This window comes from Parus major, chromosome 3 (assembly GCF_001522545.3).
Source record: "Parus major isolate Abel chromosome 3, Parus_major1.1, whole genome shotgun sequence".
Lineage (NCBI taxonomy): Eukaryota > Metazoa > Chordata > Aves > Passeriformes > Paridae > Parus > Parus major.
The window spans coordinates 10,265,001-10,282,270 of NC_031770.1; the positions used below are offsets into that span (position 1 = coordinate 10,265,001).

At 42.5% G+C, this 17,270-nt stretch overlaps 1 protein-coding gene across 2 annotated transcripts in view; it reads right to left on the minus strand.

Moving 5' to 3' along the window:
- Positions 1–2,528: 2,528 nt before the first annotated feature.
- Positions 2,529–17,270, minus strand: part of B3GNT2 (UDP-GlcNAc:betaGal beta-1,3-N-acetylglucosaminyltransferase 2) — a 15,457-nt gene continuing 715 nt past the window's right edge. The window contains exons 1-2 of one of the 2 annotated variants that reach the window (XM_015623186.1): positions 17,167–17,270; positions 2,529–4,993 (exon numbers count right to left, since the gene is read on the minus strand). In XM_015623186.1, the coding sequence (XP_015478672.1) occupies positions 3,791–4,984 (1,194 nt within the window). In that variant the 5' untranslated portion in view covers positions 4,985–4,993; positions 17,167–17,270 and the 3' untranslated portion in view covers positions 2,529–3,790. The remainder of the gene's footprint in view (positions 4,994–17,166) is intronic. The other variant, XM_015623187.3, reaches the window with a different exon arrangement.

Below are 17,270 nucleotides of genomic sequence, written 5' to 3' on the forward strand. Positions count from 1 at the left end.
CCTGTTGTCACCTTTATCCAGCAACGAAGGGGGCAACAGCTTTAAAAAGTTAGAGGAAGAGAATGGAGAGAATTTGAAGAGTGTTTTGTGCTGGGGCTGATTGACAGACATTGCTCCATTCAGAACCACCCCCATGATTATTGTCTATGAAAGGGATCCACTAAGCAGCTCTCCCTGCCCTATTTGCTTGCTGAGTTGGTTTCATGACTGTGCTGAGAAGGAAATAGTTCAGTGCAGACATGAACTCATTTGGATTGGTGCCCTCAAGCAAACGCAGCTCGAGTGGAAATCTTAGGCATATGAGGTGCAGTAAGGCGGAAGGGAAAGGAGGCCAAATTTCAGGGGGTGAATGCTGACTGTGAGCTAGATCAGAACAGCAGCACCAGATAAGAGCTGGATTGCTCACTGCTGCACCACAAAGCCCCACATTCAGCATTACCTGCTTGAGGATCCTTGCTGACTTGCATACCCAATGCAAACCTTCCAGGGAATTCTAATCTGCCTCTTTCTTGTACTTTCCAGCAAAACCCTTTTTGAAATTTGGCTTTCTGTGCTCCCAGCGTTGAAAAGCAGAAAAGGACTGCCAGGAATTCTCTTATCACCAGCCCTGTCAAGTGCCACATTTCACTCAAGCCTACAGAACAAAATAAAACTGGGTAGGAGAGGAAGGGATCCAAGTGTAAAATGCAGTCATGCCAAGGAACCAACTGGCAGAAAACAGGGACTCCATCCTCTGGAAGATAAACCTTATAATTTGTGCATTAATTATAGCTCATTTACCTTCCTTATCCTGTATTTCCTCCTCCCAACTGGATTTTGAAGCAAAGGCCTGAGCCTTTATACAAACAAGCTAATGGATTCTAATGGCTCACCCTGATGCAGTGTTATTTAATCACAGCAGCACTGCATTTTCCCTGCTGTATTCAGAGAAGAAAAAAGAACAAAGATTGCATCCACATTCAGCTGTCTCATCCAAACACATCTTATTTCAGTTTTCAAATTCCATTCTTTCCATTGTAGTCAAATTTTCTCATGCCTTCATCTTAGTAGTCTCCCTTTAAGAAATAATACAACAGAGATGTAAGTACATAAATCTTAATCTTACTTAGCATTTAAGATACAGTAGAATACAGCAGATACAGGTTCTTGCACATACTTTGTAAAGACTTTTCATCTTCTGCGTCCCAACTGTCCCCAAATCCCACTCCCATCGTGCTTCTGGGTGCATTCTGTTCCTTTATCTCTGTCATTTAGTTCCCTTACTCTTTGCTCCACACACTCCCAGTTATTTGCCAGGGCAATTCTGTCTCCGTGGGAGTGGACCAGGTACAGGCACCAGTGCTCCTCCAAACTTGGAGTAAACAAAAATGGTTTGTCAGACTTCTACCCCAGCACCTTTTGTCTATTTGGCCCCACAGCCCTGCATGCTAAGCCTTGTCCTCTGCCCTTTCTCCTGTCCCTTCAGAAGGTGGGGAAATGCTCTCACAGCATTTCTCCTCCCCAGCTGCCCCACTCAGCCTGTTTTTCCTTATTATCAGGTGTGTCTCACACAAGAGGCCTGGTTTTTATCTCATGGTAGCAGGGAAGGGTATATCAAATAATTGATGCTGGCACTCCTGTTTCACTTAACATCACATGTGCACTCCACCCTATCTTACTCACAAGATTTAATTCTTGGGCTCTTTTCCCATCCCTCTTTTTGCTGCAACTCTCCTGTTCATGTTTGATCCTCCCATGGACCTCTTAGTGATCACTGTCCCTGCCTCTCTTTCCCCTCTCCACTCTCTCCTTTTTATCTCTGCCCCACCTTTTCTCTCTCCCCCTTCCTCCTTCCCCCACACCAAGACTCTTAACACTTCACCATCAGCATAACTTATTTTCTTTCACTTGGCTCAAATCTTGAGGAAAATCACATGAATATTTAAAAAAGAGGGTAGGAAGTAACTCATGTAAAAACTTGCAGCTCTTTCAGAAAGGTGTCACTTCCCTTGAAGAATGACAAAGCACAAAGGTCAAACTTCACAGCCACAACACCAGAGCACAGCCTGTCTTTTATCATGCTGGGGTCAAAGTGATCATCTACAGAACAAAGAGATGGAAGACCAGAACACCCCACCTCTCCCTGAGCAAATAAAGCACCACATTTGTTCCAGGTAAACGAAGGACAAAGCAAGCAGGTGAAAAAGCAAAAAAGAGGTGTTGCTGCCAAGTTGTTTCAATGAAAAATTTCAAGTGCCAGCCATTCACTCCTTGCTCTCTTTGACTCCTTTCAGTTGCATCAGCAATGGTATTGTACAGACAATTATTTCTGTACATACTGTTTGTCCCAAGGCACTTAATGTCCCCCTTGCTTTCACCAGAGTTGTCCATCTATTCCAGCATCTAATAAATATAGATACAGCTGTGATATTTTCTTGATAGTCTGCTACATAAGCTTAGAGAAATCTTTCAAGTAAAACCTTTTGTTTCTGAACTTCTGAAATGTAAATGCAACCGGCTCTGCAAATCAACCATGAAGCTTTACCAGAAATATTTAAATCACATTTTATTTTTCAAATTCAAAAATAACAATTAGCTTTATTTACCACGTTACACATCTCAGATTTAAAATATCATGCTCTATTTAAATATCCGAGTGACAACACTATACAAATAAAATGTTCCACAAAATATATTTAAGAAAGTGTTTTGGTCTTCAATCTGAACAATAAATAGACAGGCACTTCTACATATACAAAGAAAGCGACCACTATTTAGAGTAATTCTTATAAGCAAGGTGTGGAAATAGAGAAGATCTGAGTTTTGAGGACACATGTAACTCTACATGAGGCTTCATGCAAGCTTCAAAGTTTGGTTTGGAATTCGAAGCTCTTGGGATCTGCACAATTCTGGATTTGCAGCCACTTTACAGGAGACCCAAACCACGCCCTCAAGAAGCCATGTGCAATTTCAATCATTTCCATCAAATCAAGCTACCTGATCACATTTAGTGCCCAAACAGAAAACAAGGATTCACCAGAGTAGCTTTCCACAGAAATAACATGAGCAACAAGTCAGCTTCAGTAAGTGGGCTTGAGGCTGGGGCAGCCCTACCTGCCCAGCCCCAAAAAAACCTCATCTTTTTCCTTACACATTAAGCTCTTAGGGGGCATTTCCAGCAGAGCTATGCCTTTTAAAAAACAAAACAAAACAGCAACAACAACAAAAAAAAACAGCCAAAAAAACTTCATCTAATAAAAGGTTAAATCCTTCAGACACAGGTACACTTTGCATAAAGGATCGTAAGTAAAGGGAAAAAAAAACATTCCAGGGTGCAAAAAGACTGAAAAACATAAATAAAATTTAAAAAAAAAAATAATCAAAATTTCAAGTCTCATAAGCCTATCTTGCCTAAAAGTAAAATGACATTCCCCCAATTTGTGTATTTTCAATTTGCAGTGGTTTCCACACACAAACACTACTCAAGGGAAAATTATCTTCCACCATCACAATTAATGCAAGATGCATTGTGGTAGAAAATCCCTGTTTCCAGTACAGCTAACCAGTCACTGACAGCTAGTTATAGCATCAAAGTTTTTTTAAAATTAAGACCAATATTGAAACATAACGACCACCACAACAGTGGAAAAGTCAGGACCGAGTCTTCAAGCCATCCCTTCAAATTTTAATATTAACTCTCATTTTCAGAAGTACAGGAAAAAGTTTACAGCGAAAATTCAGCTATTAGACAGAGCTTCAGTGATCCAAACTTGAAAAGTTCTTTGGACTTAAGACACTTATGCACATTACTTTAACAATTTAAGTGTGGATCTTGCAAGCGTGTCCAAATCTTAATCATTTCTTGAGGTTTTCTACTGTGCACTAACATTAAGTTTGTGTAGGAACAGATGTTATTTCTGTATTTCTCTTCGATATCAAATGTTTTGAAGCCTTTGTGTTTTTCTGGAGCCAGCCCAAGCTTCTGAAGGCACATTCCAGTATAAACATCATCAATAGGGTAGAGGAGTACCTGGTCAGATGCATTATTCAGTCTTAGTGCCAGATCACCAGAGTACAGGAACCCGCCGCCTCCTGCGTACGGGGGATACGAACCTTCATAAACGCTTTCTGGGATGTAGTACTTCAATTTTTTCTCTCTGTGAGGTCCAGCATCTTTGATCACGTCACCTATAAATAAGTCTTTGGCTTTTTCCTTTGATAAACTCTTCAAGTAATCCAGGATCTGATTGGTATTCACAAAAACATCATCATCACCCTTAAAAATAAACTGGACGTTTGTGCAGCTGCTGCTGACCCACTTCAGAAACAGCACCTCTTTCAGAGTCAGATTGAAGAAAGTGTCTCTGTAGTTCCAGAGGAGAATGTCTCGGTGGGTGTCACTCTCAAATTTAATCATGTGTGAAAGGTCAGGAAAATTATCCTCTGGTGGGGTCTGCCCAAGCAAGAAGACCCTTCTGACTATCACATCCCCTGATTCTATTTCCTTGCCCCAGGATTCCCTAATTGCTTGTCTTCTATCAAAATGGGGTATAAGTGACTTAATAGCCAGCAGCAGGAAAGGTTTCTGTCTGCACTTGTTTGGCTGATCTATTAGCAATGAGTAATTTCTACACCTCAAATAGAGGAGGAAGTCTTTGAATCTGTCTGGCAAGTTTGCAAAGTCACTAACCTCTGAGTGCACCAAGGGGTCAGGGTCACAAGAACTGAGAGCACTGAGATTAGAAACTAAGTTCTCCTCCACAGTCATATTGGAGAGCAAGGACAGAATTGGGTTGTACAGCAGCTCAAGCTTCTGTTGCTGTTTGTTCCAATAAGCTTTCTGAGGAGTGTATTTCCTCCAGAAGTTGCTACGTGGTATAACAACATGGCCTTTTGCATTCTTGTCTTGGCTGCCGCTCTTTGAGACTTCCACAATCACATAAATAAAAATGTTTACCATCATCAGAATTCCCAGCAGCTTTAATCTTCTGCGTCCAACACTCATTTCTCATATCTAGAAATAAATAGAAAAAAGTATTTTTAGCTTTCTTCAAAGCAAGTTCTTGATCTCATTAAAAATGCAAACTACTTTCAAATGCAAGTTAGTAGCCTAAAAACCAAGGTTACCTACACCCCTGAAGAAGAAATAGTTAATCTGTCTCTAACACACACACACACACACACATACATATGGTTTGGAGTTTCATCAGCAAGCTGGTACTAATGTGAAGTTTCCATTTGCAGCTTAGGAAAGTTACACAGCTTTTCATGGTGACTCTAAATTAGCCAGCAGTTTTTGCTTCTCATTTAGATCCCCTTTAAACACTTGACTGTATAATAATTAGAATCTGAGCCCTCAGCTTGGCAAAGACAGCTTTTTTTTTCTGCTAGTAAGGTGAACTGAAGGGTATAGAATAAATTGCTATATGATAAGGTCAGTTATTTTTAAATTAGGTTTCAAGCTTTTATACTTGCTCTCTCACACCTTCCAACTACGTAAAGGGCAGAGCCAAATTTTAAAGCACACAGTTTCTGACAATTCCACTTGGATATTCCTTGGAAGAAAGGCTGACAGAACTTGCCAGCTGCATTGCTGATATTCAGACACAAGGGAACATGAACTTGGAATTTTTTCTCCCCCCTTCAACTGGAAAAAGAAATTCAAACAGTAAATTAAAGCAGAAGTGTAATTATTACTGGGAAGGAAAAAAACCCATGAAAATAGATAAAAAAAGGAGAGTTCTCCCACATATGCAAGACTTGGAAGAGTATGTGTACATCTCTGTCATATCAAAAGTTCTGTGATCCATCTTCGGTTTTTACAGGGGGAGAAAATGGATCAATCTCTCTTTTTTCCACAGTTGTCAGAATGCAGGTATACAAGGAATACAGTACAAGGAGTGACACAAAAACAGTGTGTTCCTCTAGAGCAGTGCTTACCAAACTGTTTACTAGCTCTGGGGTACATCAATGTACAAGCTCCACAAACAATTCAGAATGAATAAGGAGGTTACAAGGACTACGCTGAAGTCACATACAGAACTCACTGCCAAAGACACTTGCATGTGCCAGGAGTATAAATGATTATTGGAAGATCAGAAAAAGCTAATGTAATAATAAAGGATTTGTGCTGCCTGTTGAAAGCCCAGCTGTGAACACTGCCTCAGGCCCTGAGGTCACAGAGCAGCAGACAGGGAGGCAGACTGAGAAGAACACCTTGTATTTGCTGCTGTTTTCTTTTTTCCAGCCATCCCCAGACACCTGAGCTACACTGACCCTTGGTCTCCTATGCTTTCATCAGTCTTACTTTGCTTTACTCCTCAACAAGTTAAACACTAAACTACTAAAAATTTAGGAAGGGAGCAGCAAGTAAATAATCAATAATATTTTTTTTTTCTCTTATTTAACTCATAATCATTATTAAATCCAAAAAGGGGTGTGAGGGTGTTCTTCTGGAATTGAAATCCAAAGCCACTCCTAGAAAAAACGACCTCTCAGAAAAACTCCTGTGCTTCCTCATGTCCCATCTGTGTATTTAACTCTGTATATGCTCAGGCCAGATCTACTTTATTTCATATTCTACTCCCAGTCAGCTGTAAAGTTTCTCTTCTAATTTTGAAGCAGTTTTCTTCTATACCTCAAAGACAAAACCACACTTGTGGTCAGTGCCATCGTTTAAGATAAAACAGCTGTACTGCTAAGAAAGCACTGGGGTTGGTCACATGGATTTCAAAGAAACTTTACCTTCCTCTCTCAACTGCAGCTAAAAACAGATGAATACACAGGTTTTCTACATTTCCCTTTCACTAGGCACAAAAATACTGGACAAGGAGCCGTCCCCTGTTTTGTGCTGTTCCACACAGCTCAGCATGAACATCTGCCCTGTCCTCTACAGCAGCAAATGATGTGACCTATGATCCCGGGACTCCAGAGACAACAGGGTGACCACTCCCTCCTAGGAACAGCCAACAAACACGGGATTGTCACAAAGCCAAAGGTTGATTTTTCAAGATATGCAGCACCACACAGCTCATCTGTCACATCTCACCAAGCTGAGAGCATTCAGCACCTCTAAGACATCTGGATACTTGACCTGAGACTCCTCTAGCACAACGAGACAACATTTGCAAAGACTTATTTCAAACACTCAACAAAATCCTTCAGTCCACCGTGACTGCAATACCCTGCAGCAAATGAGACTGGGATCCTGAGCAGGAAGATCCCCATTCACTGTTAGACTTGGCAGAGCTTTTCAGCAAAGAAGGTACAAGTTTGGCAAGATGACAGCAGCTCCATCTCACAAAGCACAGTAAATCAGTAAATGCTATCATCACCACCACAAGCAAACACTCCCAGCCTCTACCCTGTGGATCCTGCCTGTGGCTCCACAAGCAGCTGAACCAATCTAATCATTTGTGCAGGCCCAAGGTAAAAAAAAACTTTTCCACCTCCAAGTCTGACAGAAGCCATGGCCTTTCACTGTAAATACTTCTCTGAGAGCAGGAGTTAAGCTGTATTTTCTAAGTGGGATGAGTACCACATCTACATTATCTGACTGCCAAACCTGAGCATTATGAGTCCATTTACTTACTGGGGCTGACAAAAGATAAAATAATCCCTTTTACCTGCAGGTATCACACCTACCACCCTACTGGTCCAGGACTAAACTATCAGGAATCTGACAAAGCCAAGCTGTAATTCAGGTATCTGACAGACATAACCACCCTTGTCTCTTTGCAGAGGCTGTAACTGGTGCTAGGGCAGACCTGGATGCTCCCATGTAACTTCAATTTAGGGCCTGATGTCCCTTACAGCAGCTGTACATACAGCACCACTTCTGACAGTGCCAGCAACAGCACGTGCTGTAGTGACACTGCTGCTTCTGAAATTAACTGTTTTAGCTATTTAACACATCACAAGCCATATGCAGTCCTTCTAATCTCCTGTGAGATGCATCAGTTGTCTAAATAGCTCAGCTCTGTTCAGCGAGTCAAGAGATTTCTGGAGTGAGCAACAGTTTTGGAACGAGATGATGTTGAGAGCCCCGGGCTGCTGCAGGGCTGTGCTATTTCCAGCTTTAAAGAACTTGAATGCTGTTTATTTTCTAACTGCACACCACCAAATCTCTTTTCCCCCCTCAGAATTTTACACAAATCCCCTTTCATATGACAGTAATTAAGAAAACCTTAAGAACAGGAGAATATTGAACAGATATCTGCGTTGCCCTTCTGCAGAAACCTGTCTCATGCAGTGGTTACCACTGGAAACAGACAATGTTTTCTGTCTTCTCCAACCAAGACAGCCTGAAATAATGTTCCAGCTGCAGGAAAGTAACTACAATAGCAACAAGCTACTCAAAGCACCAAAAACCACACTGAAATTCAGAGCAGCTGATGTTTATTTTAATATTACTTTTAATTATTTACATATACCTGCTTTGAGGCATCTTTCATCGTATTATTTAGCTTTGGGAGAAATTATAATCTTCCAGTATTTTAATACCAAAGGACACCAGTGAAACTCAGGCAGGGAATTTCAAGATCTGAGTAAATATAGCAAGACTAGGGAAGGATGTGAATATATTTTCCTAAAACACAGCCCAAGGCATAAAGAACTATAAAGAGTTTGAATAACTGCCAAAGTAACTTCTCATTCTGTCTCCCATTAGTTGTCTTCAGCACATTTTTGCTCAAAAGTCCCTCAAAAGCAACACCAAAAAACCCAAACCCTGCCCCCATCCAAGAGAACTAATGGTAGTGAGGCATTTGTCTAGTAATGCTCCCATTTTTTTGTAATAAGGTTTTAGAGGGCCAGACTTGCATTTGAGCAATGTTTACTTATGTAATTGAACCTAATCTCACTCTGTCCAAGCATTTTTTGAATCCTCTCTATATTTTCAACTTCTCTGAACTATCCTGGTTCCTCAATTTTTCCCCACACAGAGAACAGAATGACTCACTATTCTATTACCACACAAGAGAGGACAACACCCACAGAGTCTGCAAGGAGTTATCTTTGCATCAAGCTATCTTTACAAAGTCATTCAACAGTAAAAAGTTACTTTCAACTTCTTTAAAACCACTCTGTGTGGAATTCCTGCTTGACAGAACTCTCAGGAGGAAGAGATACCATCGGCTCACCACTGTCTCAAACTGATATTTCCAACCCCAAACCAAACTGCTGAAATCCCCAAACCTTCAGCCAGACAGTAATCTATTTTTTCAGCCACTTTTGAATGAGTCAGGTACCAGTAAATCATCAGGTCATCCCAACCCTGTCTGTATTTTAAATTATTTGCAGGTGTCTCTCAAGAAAACATTTAAATATGGTGCACCTATTGAATTCACAGCATGTTAGACCTAACTTTTTTTTTTTTTTAACCTGTCAGAATTAAATCCTTGGATTGGCTGAAAGAATGTTCAGTTTCATATTTGAATTCTTGAGTTTCTTAAAGAAAATCAAGGCATATACAAAACGAGGCCATTATGAAAAATATTCTGCAAACTCAATCCTGGGTTAATGGATATTCCCATTTTTCTACTGGTATAGACTGCTTGAGTTTGGTCCTGGTTTTCTACAGGGATGAACAAGCAATGTAGCTGCTGCACATGTACACCACACCTACAGAAGTCTATTTAAGCAATGGCAGTGTCTCAATAAATTATTGCATCATGCTAACATTACCATTCCACACTGGCATGCCTGCAGCCACACTAGATATCCTATGAAGGTGTTCCTAACTGCTCGTGAAAAATAAACCAATCCCAAAAAAACAAAAAACTTGTGATGAAAAGAGTTTGGTTTCTTTGTTTAACAGTAAAAAATGGTTCGGACTGTTGGTTTTGGGTATTTTTTCAGTAATTGAGATTTCATACTGACATCCAAGGGTAACATCTCAACCCACGATAAAAATGAATATTAAAGTTTAATATGCCAGTAGTTGAAGGCCTGTGGTAGCAGATGTGACCTGTATTTCCCAACTGGCTAACACAAAAAATCCTCATGTCATTCTAAGGTCAGTTCAAGCTTGAGAACAATGATGTTGTAAATTTGTTAGGAATAACCCAGAGCTGCCAGCTTCTGATTTAAAAGAACTTCAGTTTTCACTTGATAGGCTTCAGCTGGAACAAACAGTAAATTATAAGGAATCAACAGAAGGGATTTAACCCAGTGTCAGCAGAGAAATATTTCTTGGAACAAAATTAATTGTCATTCATCACATCAATTAGAAGTTGGGGAGTGCAATTCCATGGCAGTTTAAAACAATTTCAGTCATAGCTGACTCATTCCTGTAATTTATTCCTTCCCCTGCATAAACTGCACAGTCCCATCTACCTTTGCACTGATTTGATTGTGGTGAATCAGTTCAGGGAGCTGGAGGATGATAAAGAGCCTACAACAGAGCAGCAATTAGCTTTCAGCCAGCTCCCATCACTCGATGTTGTGCTGCACAAACACCGGGAATGGTGCAGGAGAAGGGGGAAGGCTGGCACAGCCCAGGCCACAGCAGAGCCCATCTGTCAGCAGCCTCAGCTCTCATGTCCCAGCACACTGCTGCTGCTGGTTCCCACCTTCATCCAGAGCTCCCTCGGGCAGGGCCAGGGACAACCAGCACTGCTCCACCAGAGACAGAGTCTGTGCCACCCATTCCACCACAAGGCACACCCTGGGGCCCGAATTTCTCCGGCACTTTCTGCACCCAGGGCAGCGACTGACCTGGCATCAGCCACCCACGGCTGCTGTTTGCTATGGGGCTCGTTTCAGCTGCCCTTGATCTGCCACAGTTACCAGAAAGCCAAGGAAGTGGATAAGGAACCACCTTCCTCCCAGACACCACCTCGTGCTTGGATCAGTGCTAGTTCTGGTGAGAGAATGGACAGAACACATTGCAAAGCTGACCGATGCTTTTAGCGGGCATTTAAAGAGAGAAAGCCTGCAGGACAGACACTCTTTTGCTTCTTAATTTTGTGCTGTATCTGAAATAAAACTCATGATTTAGAAAACCTGTGCAAAATGCAGATAACCATAATTTCCACAAACAAGACAACTCATTTGCTCCTGGTATCTCTTCCAGTTTTATCTTGAAACCAGTAATTAATCCTGTCTTAGCCGTATGCCAACCACCTTTATGTCTGCACAGAAAGCAATCATTATTAGTCAACTAACAAAACCATCCTTCAAGCAGAGTACCTCAGGTCATCAAAATTTTACCTCTGCTTTGTCTTCTCGCCCACGTTAGACACAAACCACACTACTAAAAACTATGTTTCAACAACAAGAACAATGTAACTTGGTACAGCTGACGAAGTCAACACCTACCCCTGGTTACCACTGTCCTTTAGGGTTAAAAATAAACAACTGGTTTTCAATTTGATTTCCCCGAGCTGCTGCTTTTATGTGATGGGATAAACAACTGGGAGGGTAAAATTCCCAGTCATCTCAAGCCATATTTCCCTGCCAGCGCTACGTGGTTACTCAGAAGTCAATTCAAACCAAATTCATACCGTGAATATTCATGTCAGAATTCTGGGATCTGCCTCTGAACTTGACAGTACTGAGCTAAACACGCTGAAGAATGCAAACCCTACATTTAAAAATGCAAATACATGAAAAATACTTTTGTCTTCAACTGTTTGGTTTCAGGTGTAATTAACTTTTACAAAAGAAGTTCTTCACCTTTCTGAATAATTCATTTAAAGTTCAGAAAAATCAGTGGAGTTGTAAGCAGAGAAGTCCATTGTCCTCCTTCAAAGCTATAAAACCTAAGGTACAGATCTCGTTGCAGCCCATCAAGTTTATGGAAAAGGGAACAATTTCTCCAGCAGCTTTAGGCAGCTAAAGATGCATATAAGTACCAGGAGGATTTTGTAAGGTATCTTTAAGCCGGCTAGGCAGCTAACTCCCGTTTTTTGTTAACAGCAGATAATCATCTAACCCGATTAGAAACTTCTAAATCCGAGTAGCACCTTCTGTACCTGTTACCTGCACATCAAAGTGAGCATCCACAAAGCTTGAGAGTGGTTTGAGTAATCAACCTGAGGCTGTTCTGCATGAGTTTTGTTTTTATTCAAAAGCAGGTCAACAATAAGTTTGCAACACCAATTTCCATCCCAAAGACAGCTTCCCATAAGCAGTTTCTAACTTTCAAATAGCAGATTAAAAACTGTAATTGCTCAGATAAGATAAACCAGCACCACATTCAGGGGACAGTCAGGAATTCAGCAGCAGCTCTCCTTTAACTCAAAAGAATTCCAGCCTTTCCCAAGCCATGAATTCCCATATTTGCGTGGCTCACTGTGTTACATTATGTATAGCCCCGAAGACAAGCAAACAGATGAGGTTATTTCTCAACCCGTTTTGTTCCCCAGTTCAGTTCACGACCCAGCTGCACAAACAGCTACACCAGCACAAGGCTGGGGCACAGACACGAACTGGGGCCCGGGATACAGCAGGATGTTCCCGGCAGGAATCTCGGAGCTCATCCCACAGCACACCTGGTGGGGCACACAAACCTTTACCACCACCGTCAATTCTCCTGGAAATCCCATACTAATAAGCAGGTCGTCTGCCGGTTCATAAACCACTGAGCCTCTGGGAATTACACTTGTACAGGTAATTTCAGTGGAATTAGTCATTCCCACCCACAAGTGAAGATTTCTTGCTCGTTTGATCCAGATAGCTGGTTTACAATTGAAGGGATTTGGTCAATTCACTCTCAAGACTAACTCTTCTGAGAGTGCTTAAGATGAAGCAGCTGCTAAGTTTCAGAACTTATTTACAAAGACGAACAAAACTGTATCCAAATTAAATGCTTTTCAACTCTTACTGTTGTATTTCTCCCAAACAAGAAAGCTTTCTTAACCAGCTGCTGATGGAAACTGTTTCATTAATTATCCCTTGAAAACTCTCAGCACCACACCCATCACACACAGGGATTCTTTTCCTTACTTAAATGCTAATTGCCTCTCACGAGACACCAGTTCAATCATTCTGCACAGTTCATCAGAAGACAGTTTAATGATCCAGTCTTTTCACTGGGTTTTTACACGATCTGGAGACTGAGGGAAGTTTACATTTAGGCATCTTTGAAATCCCAAAAGGCTCAAGGAAATCAGCGAGAAAGATACGTGCAAAGAGCAGGATCGAGTCCCAGGTCCCTGACAGTGCTTCCCACGTAAAAGAAAAATGTTACTGGACAGGTCTGACATTTATTCCCCAATTTTTTAGTCGGTGACTTCTTCACTCTGTACTAAAACGACAGGAAGAGCCTGTATTTCATTCTACCATCATCATCATCTTTTCTTTCTTTTTTGCTGTTTTTTTTTAAGCACATGAAGGGTGCTTGCTTACATAAAGGGATACAATCGTGAACTGATAAAAGCATCTAAATATATCTCTGTGAGGTCAGAACATGGCAGAACAGGGATAACACACTAGGAATTTTTGTAAACCGCACTCACAGGCACAAATTCTTCTCCAAACCACACTAAGCACTGTCCAGTGCAGGGCCAGGAGTTGGACTCCAGTGATCCCTGTGGGGATCCCTGTTCCAGCTATGATTCCATAATAAGCACTCATATGAACACAGACTATGACACACCATAAACATGAAGCACTCATCCTGTGATTGCACATGCACCCAACCTTCTTCCTAAAGCAACTGTTAACATGGTGGTTAAAAATGATTTAGGGACTATTATTGCATATACCTGAAAAATAAATTGAAGTTTGAATTTAAAAAGTAAATGGATGGCTACTTACTTCAAAACCACTAATGCATTTCTACCATAGAGTAATAGAAAATGTAATAAAGAGATATACTAAGAAAAAAATCCCAAACCAACAACCTGTGAGAGGGACAAAAATGATTTCAAGCTTTTGGAAGGCAATCAATCCTAATGGCCTTCAAGAAACATTAACATTAAAAAGAAGTTTAAAAATCTCATTATTTTGATGAAATACATGGGGTTTTTTTCTATATTCTGTGCTCTCTACAGAAAACTTATTGCCATAATCGGTTCACTCTTGCCAATATCTTCCCTCCACCCCGCCTTTGGCCTATTCTTGGCAAGTTTGAGAATTATACACTTCAAGCTCTACCTACAAGAAACCCCCCAATCTCTACTATGCAGACTGCAAATTCTTCAAAAAGAAGCAATTGATGTTTTTTTTACCGCAGGAAACGAAACCAAATCCAGTAAAAGACAAAGACCTGGAATGTCAGCCTTCGGTGCTCTTCCGACAGAGCTGCTTTAATCACTTGGCAGCACAAGGCTGACAGCACACACAGGAAAAGTTCTCCAAGTAACCAACTCGGAGAAGTTTCACAACCGGCCTGAAGTAAAGATTTTGCATGATCATCTGACACATTTGTCAAAAAGTCAGTGATCTGTCGAGAAAGAACAAGACACCAAAGAGCTTGGCTGAGGATTTTAATTGGTGCTGCTCAATCTTTTTCATGTCCTCTGGTTAATTTGGAGCAATACGACCACACAGATCGGTGACGAGTCAGCCCAGCTTCCTGACTGCTGTGACAATATTGGCTGTGGTAGGAGACACATAATCCTACATTTCAAACACGATCAGCACCGACACACCCTTTTGTCACTACCATTTTTCCCCCTTCAGGTGGATTTACACAGCCAACAGGAAAAATCGCTGTCAGAGCTGGATCCACTTCGAAAATAGCTGCACCAGGTGGCAGTAAAATGACAATTCCTCAGGGTCTCAGCACTGACAAGTCACCATGGAGCAGCACTCCTCCTCCGAAAGACTTGGTTCTCCAAGGAACCTTTGCCAGGGTAGGCAAGAAGACGAAGACTCAAATTCTGCTCTTTTTTTCCCCTCACCGTGACTTATTCATACAGACATTTGCCCAGATTTGCCAGCACAGAACATTACTCCACTTTATCCATTCTCATTTCTCATCAAACACTGTTTTTTCTCTGAGCAAACATCACTTCTCCACTGATCTCCTCAGCAGTGTCTTCATTACCCAGAAGTATTTAAAAATTTCAGGAGCAGCTTCCAGGCAGTAATAATAAATCTTTTGACTACCTTTTGACACTGTGTCCATTAGGAACAACCTCTGGGGAGATTAGTGAGTTTTACCTATTATGAAACAGGGCATCAGACAGCCAGCTAGCACTCCCAGCCATCGAAAGCATGACCTTCAAAAACAAGTCCCTTCAGCAGTGCTACCTCTTGCTCCATTTTCCCCATCGTGGGGAACAGAAACGAGCACAAACCCAAGCAAAACCACTTTACAGGTGACGAGGTGACAGAATGACTTTAAATACGTTCTATTTTTTATGCTCTAGCCGTAGATTCCCTACAGCCATACGGCTCAGTACTGCACAACATCTCCTTTAGAAAGTCACACGTCCAAAGCAAGTAGCAAACCCAGAGTTTCTTTTAAGCCAAAATATTTTGACTCTGACAGTATTACATTTTTAGGTACAAGATAAACATTCTGTATTTTAATCCACCTCCACGGCAGTATTGTTTTGTTAAAGATACCTATCTTCTCGAGTTGTTTATAGCCCCGGGAAGAACAAAAAAAAAAACAAAAAAACCAAACCATTACAAATTAAATCTGCCGAATGAGAAAAGCCGATTCTCCGTTTCGTTTCTTCCACGCATTTCGTAACAATTCAGCTCTCAGTCAGCTCCTCCGGTGCTTTATCAGGCATTACGGCTGGGTGACGGAGCGCCAGGGCAGGCTCTGCATCCGAAGCGAGCCCCGAGCGGGCCCCGCTCAGCCCGGTGTCATCTGCCGCCCCCACCCTCGGTGACAGCACCGGAGCCTGACGCCAGAACGGAGCTTCAAGAAAAGCACGAAACCGCTTTGAACAGCTTGGGAAAAGAACTAGATTCAGGGCTGGCTCTCTTTAAGACGGTGAGCAGTAATTTGCCAGAAATTTCCTCAAAGGACAACGCTATAATAATGTTTTCTCAATAACTCGCAGATGATATGTCTAGCATGTAATTTTGTGCCCGGCCAGACTAAACTTCAGTGCACAAACCAAGTCTTTCTATCCAAAATGTATTAAAAATAAAGAAAAAAAGAAGGGGGGGTGGGGAGGGAAGGGAAAAACCCACAAGGGGGAAAAAAACAACAACCGAACCACACAAGCTCTTATTTCGCATAGTTAAAACTAACCACGAGTATTTAATAATCAACCCCAATAGCACCGAGCATTTTGGGAAGTCGGATTAAAGGGTTACTCAAGTAACTTTCACCACAAATTTTTGCAGGATGACTAATGAGTCGCGAGCTGCAGTTCAGCCACAATCCCTGCGAGTAACCTGAAGTCCCCTCCTGACGCGGCACAGGATGTGTCAGGAAGTTTGGAAGGGCTGAAAAGCATCATCTCTTGAAGGAGCACATATATTCAGGCGAACTCCAACAAAACCAACATTTTCTCCCCTTTCAGCTCCACCAAAGCCCACACTTGAGTGCCACCGCCTCAGCACTACACAGGCTACAATCGCGAGGCGGATGTTAATAATTAAGCCGGTGAGTGGGAGCGGGCTAATGAGGTGATCCCATGAGCAGTGCGAGCGTCCCCGCTCCGCCACCGCCGCCCTCTGTCCCTCCCCTCCAGCCAAGGAGCGGACTGCAGCAGCTCCCGGCACTGCCGCAGCCCCACGGCTTTCTCTGGAAAAACCTCACAGCTTCGGCACCACCAACGCCACCTCCCCACGGCTAAATGAATAAAATAAAATTAAAATAAAAAAAAAATAAAAAAAAAATAAAAGCGAGGACAAACGCACGGCGGGCTGAGCTGGCCCGAGTTTCATCCCTGCCCAGCGCACTGTGCCTCTCCCCGCCGCTCTGGCTGCAACATGTGCCAGCACTGCCGGGGCAGGGACACCGCACCCGCGTGCTGGGACCCTGCCCTGCCGCCGCCTGCCACCTCCCATTCCCGGAAAAGGGAAAAACAAAAAAAAATCTAGCCCTAAAAAAAACCCCAAATTTATGTCTCCTGCCGCTCGCCCCCCGCGCCGCCAGCTCGCAGCGGTCACTACGCAAATAAGCGAGAGGCGACGGGGAAGGAAAACCTCGCGACCTGGAAAAACCAAGAGAGGTAAAAAATAAGTTGGAAAACGGGGCTTTTTTTTTGCCCCCCGTCCCTCCCCAGCCGCTCCGGCAGCGCCGGCGGCGGCCGAGCCCCCCGCCCGTACCTTGCCAGGCTGCCGCGGGGCTCCGCCGGGGTTCTTGCTGCCGCCGCCTCCGCATCCACCATGCTTTGTCCGGCCGCGGGCTGCCCTCGCCGCGGGCTCCCACC